The sequence below is a fragment of the Amblyomma maculatum genome, chromosome 3 (assembly GCF_055883805.1).
Source record: "Amblyomma maculatum isolate TAMU_Amacu chromosome 3, ASM5588380v1, whole genome shotgun sequence".
Lineage (NCBI taxonomy): Eukaryota > Metazoa > Arthropoda > Arachnida > Ixodida > Ixodidae > Amblyomma > Amblyomma maculatum.
This window is the reverse complement of record NC_139346.1, coordinates 133,423,265-133,438,162: the sequence shown is the minus strand read 5'-3', so window position 1 is coordinate 133,438,162 and position 14,898 is coordinate 133,423,265. Positions and strand designations below refer to the sequence as shown.

The 14,898-nt window shown below is 44.2% G+C and overlaps 1 protein-coding gene and 1 long non-coding RNA gene across 2 annotated transcripts in view; one reads left to right on the top strand and one right to left on the bottom strand.

The window, feature by feature from the left end:
- The window catches only part of LOC146196093 (uncharacterized), a 41,726-nt gene extending 38,609 nt beyond the window's left edge, over positions 1-3,117 (top strand). Inside the window, exon 3 of the mRNA XM_084598094.1 lies at positions 2,941-3,117. Within this exon, the coding sequence (XP_084454220.1) occupies positions 2,941-3,014 (74 nt within the window). The 3' untranslated portion in view covers positions 3,015-3,117. The remainder of the gene's footprint in view (positions 1-2,940) is intronic.
- A 6,308-nt stretch (positions 3,118-9,425) lies between these two features.
- Positions 9,426-14,075, bottom strand: LOC146196092 (uncharacterized). The gene is made up of 3 exons (XR_014706078.1): positions 14,009-14,075; positions 11,695-11,823; positions 9,426-11,587 (listed from the first exon to the last, which is right to left on the bottom strand). It is a non-coding gene; the product is annotated as an uncharacterized LOC146196092 (long non-coding RNA).
- Between the last annotated feature and the right edge of the window lie 823 nt (positions 14,076-14,898).

Below are 14,898 nucleotides of genomic sequence, written 5' to 3'. Positions count from 1 at the left end.
ATCTGTGGGGAAAACATCCATTACTTACTCAATAATTGCCTAATATTCAATAATAACATTTCATTCGCAGCAGTTAACGTGCATATGTCTGAGGCTGCGCGACATGAGAATAATATTATATTTTCTTCCGCTTTAGTGATGCCCTGTGCCTCGAGATTTCAGCTGAAATTTCTGAAATTTCAGTTCAATCAACTTCAAATCACGCATGCCAGAGAAGCAGCCAGCGGGAAGCCCCTTCCTGATCATATCTAATGCCCTTCTGAGTGCTCTAGCCCTCTCAGTGGTCGGAAATTTCAGAGCCTCTCACCCATCATTCCAAGTGACAGCATAATATTAAAGCAAGTACTTATGGCTTTTTATACACAAACAGCACGTAACCTTCCTAATCAACGATGCCCGCGTCGAACGCCTTGACAAGAGCGTGAGCAGAAACACATGCCCTGATCGCACACTACCAAAGAACTTGAAGCATAACGGCTAGAGCAATACTGAGGTTCACATTGGCATCGATCCTTTTATTCTCATGATAAAATGGTCGGCTCACTACCTAAGACCCAAACTTCAGTTCAAACCTATTGGAAGTTATTCAGAAAAGTCCGGGACCAAAGCAACACCTCTAGTTTGAAAAATTACTCTATTTAGATAGCACGTGCTATAAGAGGATATAGCTCATTCCATCAAGGAAGCAAGGACTACCATCGAGGGCAGTCATATAGAAGTAAACTGCTCCTCATATATAGCAAACCTTCAAAGAGTGCAAAAAAAAAAACAAAAATGGATGAATCAACCACACAACCGTAACGTTAAACGAACCATGTCTCGACTGTTAGCGGAAATCCCAGAACACGTAGCTCTCCTCACTCAGCAACAATAGACGCAAGCCTGCCAACGTCTAAACGGCACTCTGCGTCCTAAAAAACCGGGTCCTTACTAAAACACCTATTGGACCCGTTGGCCCCAACATCCGGTCTCCAAATCTATCCACGGCTACTCCACAGGAAGCAACACAACACGCAGTTTCTACAGCAGTCTTAAAAGCATCCATTTCCCTGCTCTCATCGTGGTACCATTTCCTGCTTACACTGAACTCCTGTTAGTGCGGCAGAGATTTGCGGGAGGTTTCATCAACTTCAGACTTCACCTCCTCCTTATAAAAATGGAATCGCAAAATATTATCTCCTCCTTTAAAGGTATATGACGCGATACCGTACATGACGATACTGTAGGCTACCAGCCCACATATAAAGCCCTGCTGTAATTATATAGCCTTATGAACATGCCTGCGTGGCCTTGAGGTAAAGTGAATGCAAGATTCCTGGCAGGCTGATTCTGATATCCCCCTCCCACGTGAAAGGAGAGGCCCGAGTTGGCAGCTCCTGGCGAACGTAATGACAGGCATTCCTTAATCCAATTAATTCTCGCCCATATGTCAGCTGCCAGCGACATGCTCTTGTTTTTCGCTCACAACGCCAAAACTGGCGGACGGCCGCAGACACCGGCCGCCGACTCCGGATTTTCGATGAACAGGGACTTTAAAGATATCACGTTAATAAAACCCTACGAAGCTCAAACGACCATTCAGTCACAATGCTCACTGCGTACATTAATCAGCATTAGCATGAAGGCTTCCTTCCAGCAAAATGGAAACATGTCGAGGTAATTTTTATACGAAAACCAGGAAAACACTAATCCTGCAATAGCTAATTCACTCCATGATAATTTACATGCCGCGGTTTCTCATGCATAATTAGATGTATTGGAATGAAACCTTAGATATGCATATCTTGGACACACGTGCGTTAATAAAATAGAATAGCCTTCGAATGCCACTGCTTTTAAGCTTTCAATAAGAACATGCGCACGCTGACTGCCGCCAAAATGTTAAATACGTTAGATAATTACGAAGCTTATGATAACAATTATTCTAATAGTTTTTATCCACCTGTCCGTATAAATCATTTACGAAAACGACTTTTGTATGCTGTTCTTCGCACTTTCTTCATTCGTAATACATAGGTTTTAGAGATCCGCATATTATATTATATCGACATCACTAACCTGGAAACCGCACGTCGAAGTAATCATTAGGAGTACTAAGCGCTAGTTATGTTATTTAGGTAAAAATCATAGTAAGTCTTTCTGTAAAAAATAGCTTGCTGTTCGTAAATTGGAATGTCCCGCCACATCTGGGTTAGCGGGGCATCAATTGTTAATGTTCGGTGATTACTCCTTTGTAGAGAAGAAGAATTACTGTGTTTCGTCTCTCTCTCCGGTAGTATAATGTATGAAAAATCAGAACACATTATATCGTTTTCCCTGCATCATGCAGTAAATTCACTAGTAATTGTCGCATAAATGGGAGTGAAAACTGCTGTGCATGCCGAAGGAAAGGATATTGTCATTTATAAACCCACAGCAATTGGTGGAACCATCAATGCAAACGCAAACTGAAGGGTATTTTAAAGAACTGACTGTCATGTTATAGACGGTCTGTTCCTTTACTCTCCGATGCCAGTACGCATGTAAGCACAAATAGAGAAAGCTGGTCTTTGTATGCTGCCGTACAATATTGTTGTATTCAAAATACATTTCTCTCTTTCAGTTCTGCAGTTTTACTTTATTGTCGTGTCTCAAAGCAGAGATAATTGTTTGTATAGTTGTGCCATATGTAACCATATCATATATTGGTACTGTTCCCCTTCAAACTAATGTAAGGCGATAATGCAAAAAAAGAAATGATAACAAACTGCTCACAGAAGACAGGAATAACTTTCGCCTGCGGGGCCGAGGTAACGGCTCAAATAGCAATAGCTCAAAGCAGGACGCCTAATTATATACATTGCCCCAAAGCAACAAATCTGCGTAAACATCACTTTCAGTTTCTTTGCAAAAGCTAGCAAGCACTTAAGCTCCGTTCTGTTTTCCCTTTTGCCGCCACAGGGGATGATGGAGAGCTGCGCCAATCTGCCAGAAACATGCGGAGACAGCTGCGCCGCTATCGCCGCTTTATCTAACCCATGCCGCTTGAGATCTCTTTGGCGTACATCGAAGAAGCGACACTATACAATCGACTTAACCCAGAGGAGTGTTGCGAGACAATAAAGTTACGCTTAAATGACTGTCTTTTCGAGCACGTGTTGGGCCCATGGGATACAACATAGAGCTCTGAGCGAATGTTTGTTTCAAACGCTGAGGTGTCAGCCCTACGATATATAAAAAAACATAACGGGGGGACAATTGGCTGAGTTCATTTCTCCCGTTTTCTCTCTTGCGGAACCTCGCGTGCGTACATGCGCTTTGCTGTTCGCTTAACCCCGATTCTCTTAACCGTGCATCAATTAAAGCGACATGGTCAATATAAGGTTGACATGTAAATTACATGGCTATGTACGGATTGGTCGGTGGGTGTTGCTACGTCACAAGGCAGTGTGACACGGCAGAAGCTGCCAAGCGGCTTCTCCGTTGAGGTGAGTGGGTGAATTGGGAAACGAATCCATCACTTGGTCCACTGGGCAATGAGTAAGATAAGCTACTCGTCGGGCCACGCAGGCGCGCCCGTACGTCTCAGTTAAAGAGGGGTCTTATGGATATCTAGGTTGCATGCTCGTTTGCATACACGGGTAGCTGCATACTTATGAATAGGTGCGAGATAACAAGAGGCCCAGATGAAGCGATTAGAGACTAAGCGAGATGTGCACGAACTAGTATCGGCAAAATGAGCCGCGCGAAACTTCAAGGGCGAAACTTAAGGGTGCCCCCAGTTCTTTTTTTTTTTTTATGTTACCCATGCTCATTAGCACGCAGTCGTAAGCGGGGCTCTATATCTCAGTCGGGTAGTGTTCCACGTCACGTGGTAGCTTGCGAATGTATGCATGCTAACGGGTACATATGGGAGATTATAGGGTCACAAATGGACTGTTTAAATAATAAGCCCCCCCCCCCCCCCCCCACACACACACACACACACTTTTTCATAACCAAGATCCGACCTTTTGTCGATTAGCTAACGAGTGTGATTGATCATGATATGCTGTGGAACAAAGAGGGACATGTGCAAAGAACACGCGATTGGTAAAGATCGAATGGAAATTTCTAGACCCAAGAGGGGAATGGGTGTGAAATATATACTTATCACTGTGCACTTAAAAATAAAGGACGAAAACATTCTACATATAACTCAGCCACAAGACCAACGTTCAAACACTCTGTATACCGCCAGCGCGCGTGCATCACTTTTTAAAGAGAGGGCATTAAATTAAGTTCCTGTTCCTTAGAAATATGTACCGGCGTCGGCGCTGGCGCTGTAAGTGAATAATCACACGCATGCTTCTAAATACGCGGGCACGTTCATACTAGTGGCGTAGCAAATATTCTTTTGGGCATTGTGACACCCGAAACACCCCCTTGGCTATACCGCTGGTTCGCATAGCTTGATTAAAGCGACGCATGGCATTTCACAAAATGCGGCAGCCTACGACTGCACGCTAATGAATGGTATGAGGTAAAAATTAAGGGGCTCTCTCAAGCTTTGCCTTTAATGGTGTAAGTGTACAAGGTTAATATGGCTTCTATCTGCGCTCATCCTGCGGATTTTGATGCGGGTGCGTGCTATTTGCTCTTCCTTTAACCATGACTCCATTAAACAAAGTGCCACAGCGCTAAAAAGGGACGAACGCACAGTTAGACAACGACAGGAAGGGCGGTTTACTACACTTGCTTCTATATATCCGAGGCAAGATATAACGATCAGAACTTTCTGCACGCGTCAAAAATTTGCTATTGGAAACGGCCTGAAGCGATTTCACATTACCGGCAAGCACATGAACTTCACTATAGAACACCCCTACCTATTTGAACTTAGCAGACGACTTTCGGGACACCCAGGTATCATTGGTGCAAGCATAACTCAAGAATATCACGAGCAAGTGTGTCCTTCCTCCTGATTAGAATTCATGTTCGTGTCAGCTTTAATTGGGTCACACTTCGGTTTGAAACACACGATCGGCAATTGATTGTTTTCTAGGGAACGCTTGTGCTCCCTTGCCCAATCATTTCGACAGGTTTGGCCAATATATACCTTGTCGCCTGTTAAGGGAATTTCATAAATGACTCCGGTGGAATATTTCACGTACGGCTCAGCACGCTTCATAGAGCATCCAAAAGTGATTTTTTTTCTTGTATCGGCTCGTCAGTCGAGTGCATATTAGCCAATTTCAGGGAAGGGAGAGGGGATGATTCATTTTGACGCCATGAAGTACGACCACCGGCCTGGTCACCGCCCTCCCCCTATCAAGTTAGGTGTTTTGCTTATGGCTCCGTGCCTCGCCGCGGTGGTGCAGAGGTAAGACACCCGACTACTGTGCCGCAATGCCCGGATTCGTTCACAACCGCTGGCGGCTACGTTTCGATGGAGGCGAGGAGGAAAAACTTTATTTAGCCCCTATATTATTTGGCGGTTTTTGGACGTCTTCAGAGATGTCTGCTTGTTGTATCCACAAGAGTCTTCTCCGTCGACTTCGTCCACTTTTTCACAATGGTCGGTTGCCCTCAGTCCAGGGCTCCGCTGGCTGCTGCCGCCCGTTGGGCTCGCTGTACCAGACGGAGAGGTGTCCGTGTGTGTTGTTGTTGTAGCTGTAGGAAGAAGGAAAAGAAAATGCACGGGCCTGCTACTGGCTCTGTAGCTGAGCCAGCTCCGCTGCCTCGTGCGGACAGAAGAGAATAAGTAGAGAAGAAAAAGAAGATGGAAAGAAAGACACGCGCCGCAACAACAGCCGTCGTCCACCACCGAAGCAGTGGCAGGTGCAATGACGGCCTACAACAGATAAAAACCAGCGGCAGACTAGCCCCCGCCGCAAGCGGCGGTGACCTACCTGTCCCAGCCCCATCAGGGCCAGGATCAGCCACCCTTCACCCCCTCCTCCACCCCCCGCCCGTGCGCTGTGCGGTGTCAGTGCACGTTAAATATCCCCAGGTGGCCGAAATTACTCCGTAGCCCTCCACTAGGGCTCCTCTTCTCTCTTTCCACTTTCACTCCTACCTTCTGTCCACAGAAACAAGTGTGACAGATACTGCGTATTTCCCTTCTTGAGAACCAATTATTATTATATTACATTATTGCGGATCCATCCCTTCATACTATGTAGCAGCGTCTTTCATCCTCGTCCTTTATTTTCCCTTAAGGGCCTCTAGGTGGGTCATTAGAGAGAATTAGCACACCGTGAATTAGCACGCCAGTGGCCATGGTATTGGTGCCATTCTCGCCCAACAGCAGACGGGTCGCACTCGCGTCATTGCTTATGCCAGTCGCCTCCTTTCTGCGCCTGAGCGGAACTATTCGATCACAGAACGTGAGCGTGAGCCATTACAAATTTTCGCCCTTGCTTGTTGGCCGCCCGTTCTCCGTCATCACCGACCACCACGCCTTATGTTGGCTTTCTACGCTGAAGGACCCTACTGGTCGCCTGGAGCGTTGGGCCCAGCGTCTTCAGGAATACTCTTTCTGTCGTCCGCAAGGCCGGCTGCGCGCTGATGCCGATTGCCTGTCCCGCAACCGGGTAGATCCGCCGCCTGAAAGCGAGTGTGACGATCACACGTGTGTCGTCCATCTGATCATTTAAGCATTCGCTATTAGCAGCGCTTAGATCACAAGCTTTGCAGCATTGTCAACCGCCTCAGCACTGACCACGTCGACGCTACCCTTGCTTTGTGCTCTACAACGGCACTTTCTACCAGCGGAATATGCGACCAGATGGCGCCGAGCTTCTGCTCGTAGTAAAACCCCTCGATAATTTGAAAGTAGCGACACTCTGCTCCACTCCGGCGCTTTCCTTCTCGAATATCCTCGCCAGCCGGATGCGCGCGCTGCACACGGCACGCTTTTTGGGGCAGCGCTCCTTCGCCGTTCGGGAAATTAGCTGGCACGCGCGCGCATTCTTAAGTTTGCGCTTTTTCCACGCTCCAGGCGTTTCTAGAGAGTCAGAAACAACGCCTAACAACAACGCAGGCGGTTAGGGAAATCCTGTCAAAACTAGGGCTATGGCAGGCACTAAGAACTTCTGAGATCAAACCACAAATTCCGACATCCACAAGAAACAACATCTATGTGAACCCGATACCCAAGCACATGCACCATGAGTTACAGAAGGGTCGAAGGAAAGCCAGAGTCAAATCATTGAAAAAACAATTGTCTAAAGACGCGGAAGTTGTCTACGTGGACGTAGGGGCTTACGGCGAACCTGGCAAGTTCACAATAGCTGCAGTTGATCACAAGGAGAGGCCAATTATTCAGGCTTCGATCTATGCCAAGGATTCTGCGGAGGCGGAATCACTGGCAATAGCCGTCACCATAAAAACACAAGACAACCAAAAGAAGTCATCACACGTAGTGACGGACTCCCAACCAGTCTGCAGGGACTGCCTGGCCGGAAAACCTCACAAAAGAGCGTGTGCAATATTACGTTCCATCTCCCAGACGCACACAATTACATGGACACCTGGACACGAAGGCCTAGAATGAAATGAGGTAGCGAATGATCTAGCCCGAGCTCTCACAAACCGGGCGGATCCCCATCCCTACCTCACCCCTCTCCTAGGACCCTACGGCGACAGGCTGGAACACCTACGGTTAGAAAGAAGAATTTTCTCACCACCACAAAAACAACTTCCTTCCTCGGACGCTATAGACTGGAGAAAAATACAAACAAACACATTCCCTAATCTTCACATTTTAAATAAGATAAGCCCAACAAAATACACGAGTTACTGTCCTTGGTGCGGTGCAAGCCCCACACTCTATCACATCTCTTGGGAATGCCAGGACAAACCTGACCCAACGTTACTAGTGCCATGCCCGACACACGAGCAGTGGGAGGCGGCCCTGACCAGCGACAACCTGGACCAGCAAGCCTGGATTATCCAGCTAGTCCGCAACCCAGTAAACACCAACCCATCTATGAGACGGCTATAAACTGTCTTGCCAAGACAAGCAAGATGCCCGATAGATGTCTCAGTAGACCTCTGAGATGGCTACTAAACGTATATAATATGTCTTGACAAGATATGCAAGACATTGCCAGATGTCTTGATATTTCTTGTAGTGATCTTGTAGCTCAGCTAATGCACCCACTTTTTTAGGCTACAAGACGTCTTGCAAGATATCTCCTAGAAATCTGGAAGACAAATAACTTACTAAACGTAGGTCAGTCTAGCAGATAGCTATAAGGCATCTTGCCCAAGACAAACAAGTCACCTTATAGACATCTGAAGTGGCACCGAAGACAGCCGATAGACATTTAAAAGATGCTTTGACAAGATATGAAAGATGTTTTTATATGTCTTGGTACTTCTTGTAGCTGCCTTCTAGCTCAGCTAATGCACCCACTTTTTCAAGCTGCAAGACGTCTTGCAAGTCATCATCTAGAGATCATTAAAATAGATTCTGAATGTCTAAAATGAGCTCTAGAATCTCCTGCAATGCTCTAAATTATTTATTCCCAGCTATTTCTCGCAAAAGTCTGAAATGCTTATGTATTTGCAGAGGTTTTCAACACCACTGCCAGACAAAAAATATAGTCTCATCAGATGCTACAACTAAAGCTGCATTGCCGTCACACACCCACAGTGCTCTTTCACACATTCAGTTATGATGCAAGCTAAACTGATGTACAATTGTAAATCATTAATTCTCACGCACTACAACTGTTTTCTAGTAATGAGAACTGTATGTTTTTATTACAAAGCGTGCCACATTTCACTGTTAATGGCCATCAGGTGCTCTTTAGAAAGTTTGGTAGTAACTGCACCCAATGCTAGAAGATGAGATGAGTAAACTACAGAACTCTTTAATTTCCTCAACATTATACATTGCAAATAGGCAACTTAAACAATCTCATGCATGCTAAAAGCAAGGAAAGCCACAAGCAACAGTATGCAAATGAAAAAATGTGGTTCTCTGAAGCCTAATATTGTACCAAGGAAGAAAACACCAGAAAGAGCCAACTCATGAACACATGACATGTAAAGAATGATGCACATTGTCATTCATTCTCACAGACATTAAAACTGCAAACAGTAAGTGAGAACTGTACGCATTCTTTGTTACAAAACATGCCACACTGTACGGTGGACAGCCATGGTTGGGTGCTCTTTGGGAGATTCGGCAATAACTACAAAAGGTGCTAGGAAACAAAATGTGTAAATCATACATTTGATTTTTTTTCAACAATGTGCTACGAAGTTACAAGCACAGAAACTAGACACTACAAGTGGTATGAAAATGACAAAATAATAATGCAGTTCTCTCCAAGCTTAAAATGATCTGTTTACAAAAGAATGACAACATCCATACTCCAAACAAGAACAGGAAATGACTAGAAATAAACAGGGATAGGTATGCAAAAGTGTACAAAACTGGTTGAGTGGTTGAACGAACTATCTGCATAATGTTTGTACAAAATAAAACAAACCAACAAATTCGAATGAAAAAGCTTCAGTATACAGAAAAAGGCGCTTTCACAAAGGACCATCATCACGTGTTGCATTTCATACTATATGTGCATGCATGTCACCAACTGAATGCTGGTCACATACATCTTGTAGAAACTGCACAAACACTTGAGCAATAGACACGACATCAAATCCATTAAAAAATCTACACTGCAAAAAAAAAAGAAGCCAAGACTGCTTCACTGCTGCTGTTCCTGTTAGCATGACAAGAATGCACTGAAAAAAAAATGCAATGGCTGCATGCCTGTCATAGTTACATTCTACTATCATAACTAAAAAGTACTAAGAAAAAAGGTAGCAGGTAAGGGTCATACATCACTCTACAAGAAACACTAGAAGGCACCATAAGGAAAAAAAAAGGAAGGAGCAAAAGGTTCGCATCCCTGTCATTGTACATACCAACCACTATATTCCATATCAAAAGCTGTTTGCAGCACTACAAAAGATAAGGGCAGCATGAACCAGCCATGATGGCACCAACTGCCCTTGCCTTTTGTAGTGCAGCAAACAGCTTGCGAGGAGTATAGAAGGCACAGCAAAAAAAAAAAAAAAAAAGAGAGAGGATAAAATTCAGTGTTGCACACGGTGCTGCTCTTCACATTCTGCTGGTATAAAAAGAAGGAAGTTAACTGCTGAGATAGTTGGTTTTCAGAAATAAAAAAGGTATTTAGCATAACACAGACACACACAAGAAAGAAGACACCACGTGTACTTACTACAACTGTTTATTTAGGGGAAAGCAGTCGATGCATAGCTTTCACTGCTGATGTGCACATGTACAAGGAAACAGGAAAACAGCACCAATCTTATCAAAGCAGGTATGAGAAATATCTGTTCAGCCTCAAAGAAAAGCTGGAGTGTCACTGACACAGCTCAAACCTGTTTAATGTATAGATGATATCCTCTGCTCCCTGAAAGCTTGCTCAGCTATGCCATCACATAAGCTACGAAAGCAAACAGGTCGGCTGTCAGAAGAGACATGGCCAGCATTTCGTAAAGTGCACCACCATCTATAAAATTCTACTGTCATGTAGAAAAATCTTATTTTGCACAAGCAGGATTCTGCGTCAATGGCCAACTTAGGGAACATGTAAAAGACATTAACAATGAAGGTGAGCGACTTCTCTTGCACCGTAGGGTTTGCACCAATTGTGAAAACTGTGGGTAACGGCTCATGAAAGACTAGAAGCCCTTCATATAAAAAAGCAGGTTGCAGCTGTGTCAGCAGCAAATTGGTTTTTCTTATGAGACTGAAGAAAAATTTCTCACGCATAGTTTGACAAAATGGTGCTGTTTCCATGTTGCCTTGTACCCGTGCGCATCACCTGAGTAGGCTGTGTATATCGGCTGCTTTCCGCTGAACAGTTGTAAGTGCTGATGGTGTCCTCTGTCTTGTGTGCGACTGTGTTACGCTAAATAGCCTGTTATTATGCATGGAGAAAAGGCATTGAAAAAAAAAGCAAGGTCTGAATACCACTGCCAACATTCTGGCATGAAAGCATCGTAAAATGAGGGAGCTGGCATGGGTTGTGCATCTGTTATTCTGTACAACCCTAGAGGGCAGAGAAAATTGAAAAAAAAAAAAAAAAAAAAGAAAACTTCTGGGGCTATCAGATCCACTGCAGTCAGTTACAAATTAAGAATGAATGGGCGAATATCCCTAAAAGGAGGCTTTTCTGCCAATCAGATCGTTCTCAACACTGGTACCACTTCAGCCCTTGTCCACAGCTAACTAGGCTGGGCAGCTTTTTCTTTATCGGTACTGAACACCAGCTGCACTGCCTCTTTTTGTCACCTACTGCCATGAAAGGGAGAATTCCTTTGTGGCTCAATTGATTGGGAGGCTCCTTTCTGTCAATTGTTGGAGGCCTACCTTTGCAAAATTACAGCTTCAAACTTGAGTTGTAAATGAGCACAGAAGGTGCCTTGATCCCAGCTGCTTGCTATTGTGGCACTGTTCATGGTGGCTGTGCAGCGCCTTTAGATGTGGACTTGGTCTTTGTCACAAGGCAAACACCAACCACTCTTTTGTGACGTCGGCAAAACTAAGTTTCATTGGTGTTGAAGGCTTTCCATGTCACACCTGCCAGGATTAAAATCAAAAGCACGATTTAGATATATGAGCTCCCAAACAGAAGGAAAAAGTCCCACTGTTGGCAACTCTAAGTTTTTGGCACAGTCAAACCATACCTGTGTATTCAGTCAGTAGCCCGCGACTGCCCAGTGAGATGTCAGTCCTGTGGCCCTCATTGCTAAGTTGTGTTTGCAGCACAGACAGGAAAAGGATAGTTGCTAGGCAGCCGTGGAGGTGGTGGCAACCTGCAAGGTGTTCCAATGCTTTAAAGATTTCTTGTGAAGTTTAATAAAGCAAATCACTGACTACAAAACATAGGATAAGAATTTAACCTCAAAATATGTCACATAAGGTTCAGAGTACTGAGTACACAATAGAAATATGTTTAACCAAGACACGCACTAGCAGCACAAAATAGTGCTGAGTATAATATATGTATATTAATAACTCCTTGATGACCTCGAAGGCTAAAACATTTTCTTGTCTTCACCAACAGACACACCTTAAGAGAACCACCATTTTCCTGATTTATACATTTCTTTTTTTAATTGAGAGTCACTTTCTATGCTGGGTAAGGTTCCTGCCTCTGAGTTTACTAAGTATTTCATTCAACATATGTAGAGAAGAAATAAATCTATGTATCATGTATCTATGTATGGATGCATTACCTATGTATGTATCTATGCATGTATATATGTAGGTACCTATGTATGTATGCATCACCAGGTTTTCCTAGAACAAATGAAAGCAATATTTTAAACAGCGAGCATGCACCCAGAGCAAAAAAAAAAAAAAGAATGCATAGCTCACTTGCTTGAGCTGTTGGGTAAGTGTTTTGTTTACATGAAAATTCGCGCAGACACAAAATAACAAGAGCACCAAACACAGACACAACAGCACAATGTGAAAAAGAGCATTAAATTCTAAATTCTAAAGTTAATTCTAAGTTAAATAATTCTAAAGTTAAAGCTCAGCTACTTTGGTCATCTGATGAGAAGAGAGGAGTCGCTGGAGAAAGATTTGATGCTGGAAAAGGTTGAGGGTCGCCGGAGATGGGGTAGGCAGCGAACGCTATGGTTAGATGGCATCCTCGAGGCACTGCAGAGGAAGTTATGTGATGTTAGGAAGATAGTGAGAGACCGGAAAGCGTGGCGTGACATGGTCCATAGGGTCACGAAGAGTCGGACATGACTGAACGACTGAACTGAACTGAAATTAAATGAAGGTATTTCACCTTTGATGCCAAACACCTTCACTTCGGGAGGAGTCCATATGCTATCAAAAGGTTTGCGTGGAGTCACAGCTTTGTTGTTGAGGACAGCCAGAAGGCATACACTGAACCCATTTATAACATGGCTACATTATATACGCCTTACAAGTAAGTTATGATTCAGTACTCTCTTTTCTTTTCCCAGTTCTGGATAGGAAGAGTCTGTTGGCCCTGAAGCAAGAAAACAAATGAAATTGATATGTTTTTGTGTATTATAATAGGCTTTTCGTTATATGAGGTCCGTCCGAAAGATTTGCTTTCGATTTCTTTCTGTACCAATTCAACTGAAGCTTAATTTCTTAAAACATTTCCGCCAATAAAAAAAAAAAAAAAAAACCTGAGGACCAAAGCAAATAGAGCACCAGCACATCACACAGCATGCAGTTCAGGAACTTAAAAAGAACTAAATTGTGCTTTCTGACTATATGTAAATGTAAAATCACTTAATCATGGCAATGTAATGGCTGACTGTAAACATTTTATGAACTATTAAAATTAAATCACTGCAGAATGTTTGTACGCCGTTCCTATCCCGCTATGTGTTTCAACTTGTGCCTGTGAACAGGCCGAGAGTATTTTGCTAGCAGTTGGGAGAGTCGCTGTGGCCAGAATGCACCTTACCCTCCCCTCTAAGGCGGCTTATTGAGATCGTTCTCTTTCTTTTTCGCAACCGCGGCATAACTTAGCGCGTATAGAGCTCTGTAGGCTGAGAAACAATGCACGGCTTCCACTCGACGGTGCGTATTTTCTGTATCTTGCTGCAGAGTGAAGGCCACACTAAGCATGCAGACTTTCGTGCTCAGTTGTGTTTCCTTGGAAAGTGTTAGAACCAGCGGCAATCAACGAAAGACGTCGGATCGCCAAGCTCATTTTGAAGAATAACATCGCGAGGTTCCGCCGCCAATGGCAGTTCACGAAACGCGGCGAGTGGAATTACAAGCGAAAAACCTTCCTGCATGCACAAAACTGTAGATGCGCCATAAAACACCGCCTTTCGTACTGACTAAACGGTCCGCGCGCGCTATCTTGCTCGCCCATACAGCCTGCGCCGGCGGATGCAAACAACGGTCCTTGCAGCATTTTTATCGGAAAAAGAAAACACTCAGTCACTTTACTGCTCCATTAAGTGATTCATTTAGAAGAAACAATTTCTTACTCACCAAGCGAAGCTTGCCTTGCAGCCAGAAGTAGCAGCCGCCGTGCGGGATACATTTTCAACGCAGTCACAAACCAACGGTCTAACGTGCAGCCACGACTAGACACGACGAAAATTTGAAATGGCCAGCCGCCGAGCAGCGCATTGATACAATAACTTTAAAAACAATAGAAATCTGAAATATATTTCATAAAACAAGCTATACAAGTAAAATGTAACTGTTGCTTATGACGTATTTGTTTCAAAACGGTAAATACAACCTGCGTCTTGCGTAATTATTTTGGCGCACTATTTTCTATCTCGCTGTAAAGAGGAGGGGTGCGAAAAGGCCACGGCGCGCGAAGTTTGGGTATGGCGGATCGTGCATAGCTGGCGTTCCGTATTAACATCGGCGCAGCAAATCTTTCCTCTGTGCGAACTACTGGCTTTTATCACACACGGATACATCGCTAGCTTACTTTGTCGTTGTGAACACTCGGAGTTAGGAGTCTTCCGGCGGACTGGACTGCGCCCAGTGAGGTCGAACACAGTACGCGTGTGGCTATCGTCTGCAGAAATGAAGGTGTCAGCGGCTTTTGTACATTATGTTCAGATACCCATCGCCTAAACAGCATTTCTTGGTGCCATATTGGTCCTGCATGCTGGAAACAGCCCAAATTGCATGCTTAATTCAAAAGCGCAGGCACTTTGGATACAGTATTTTGCAAGCTGAAAAATTGCTAGAACAAACCTTCGACAATTTATACTTAGAGTATGCAGAACAGTGTCGTCCAGTTAAATTGTGTACATATTGCACTATAGGCGCATATGTGACCCTGAAACGTCTTGTTAGGAAGTATGGTAGACTTCTGAAGCAGAACTCTAGAAGACATCTGGCGTTAGCCGGCTAATAAC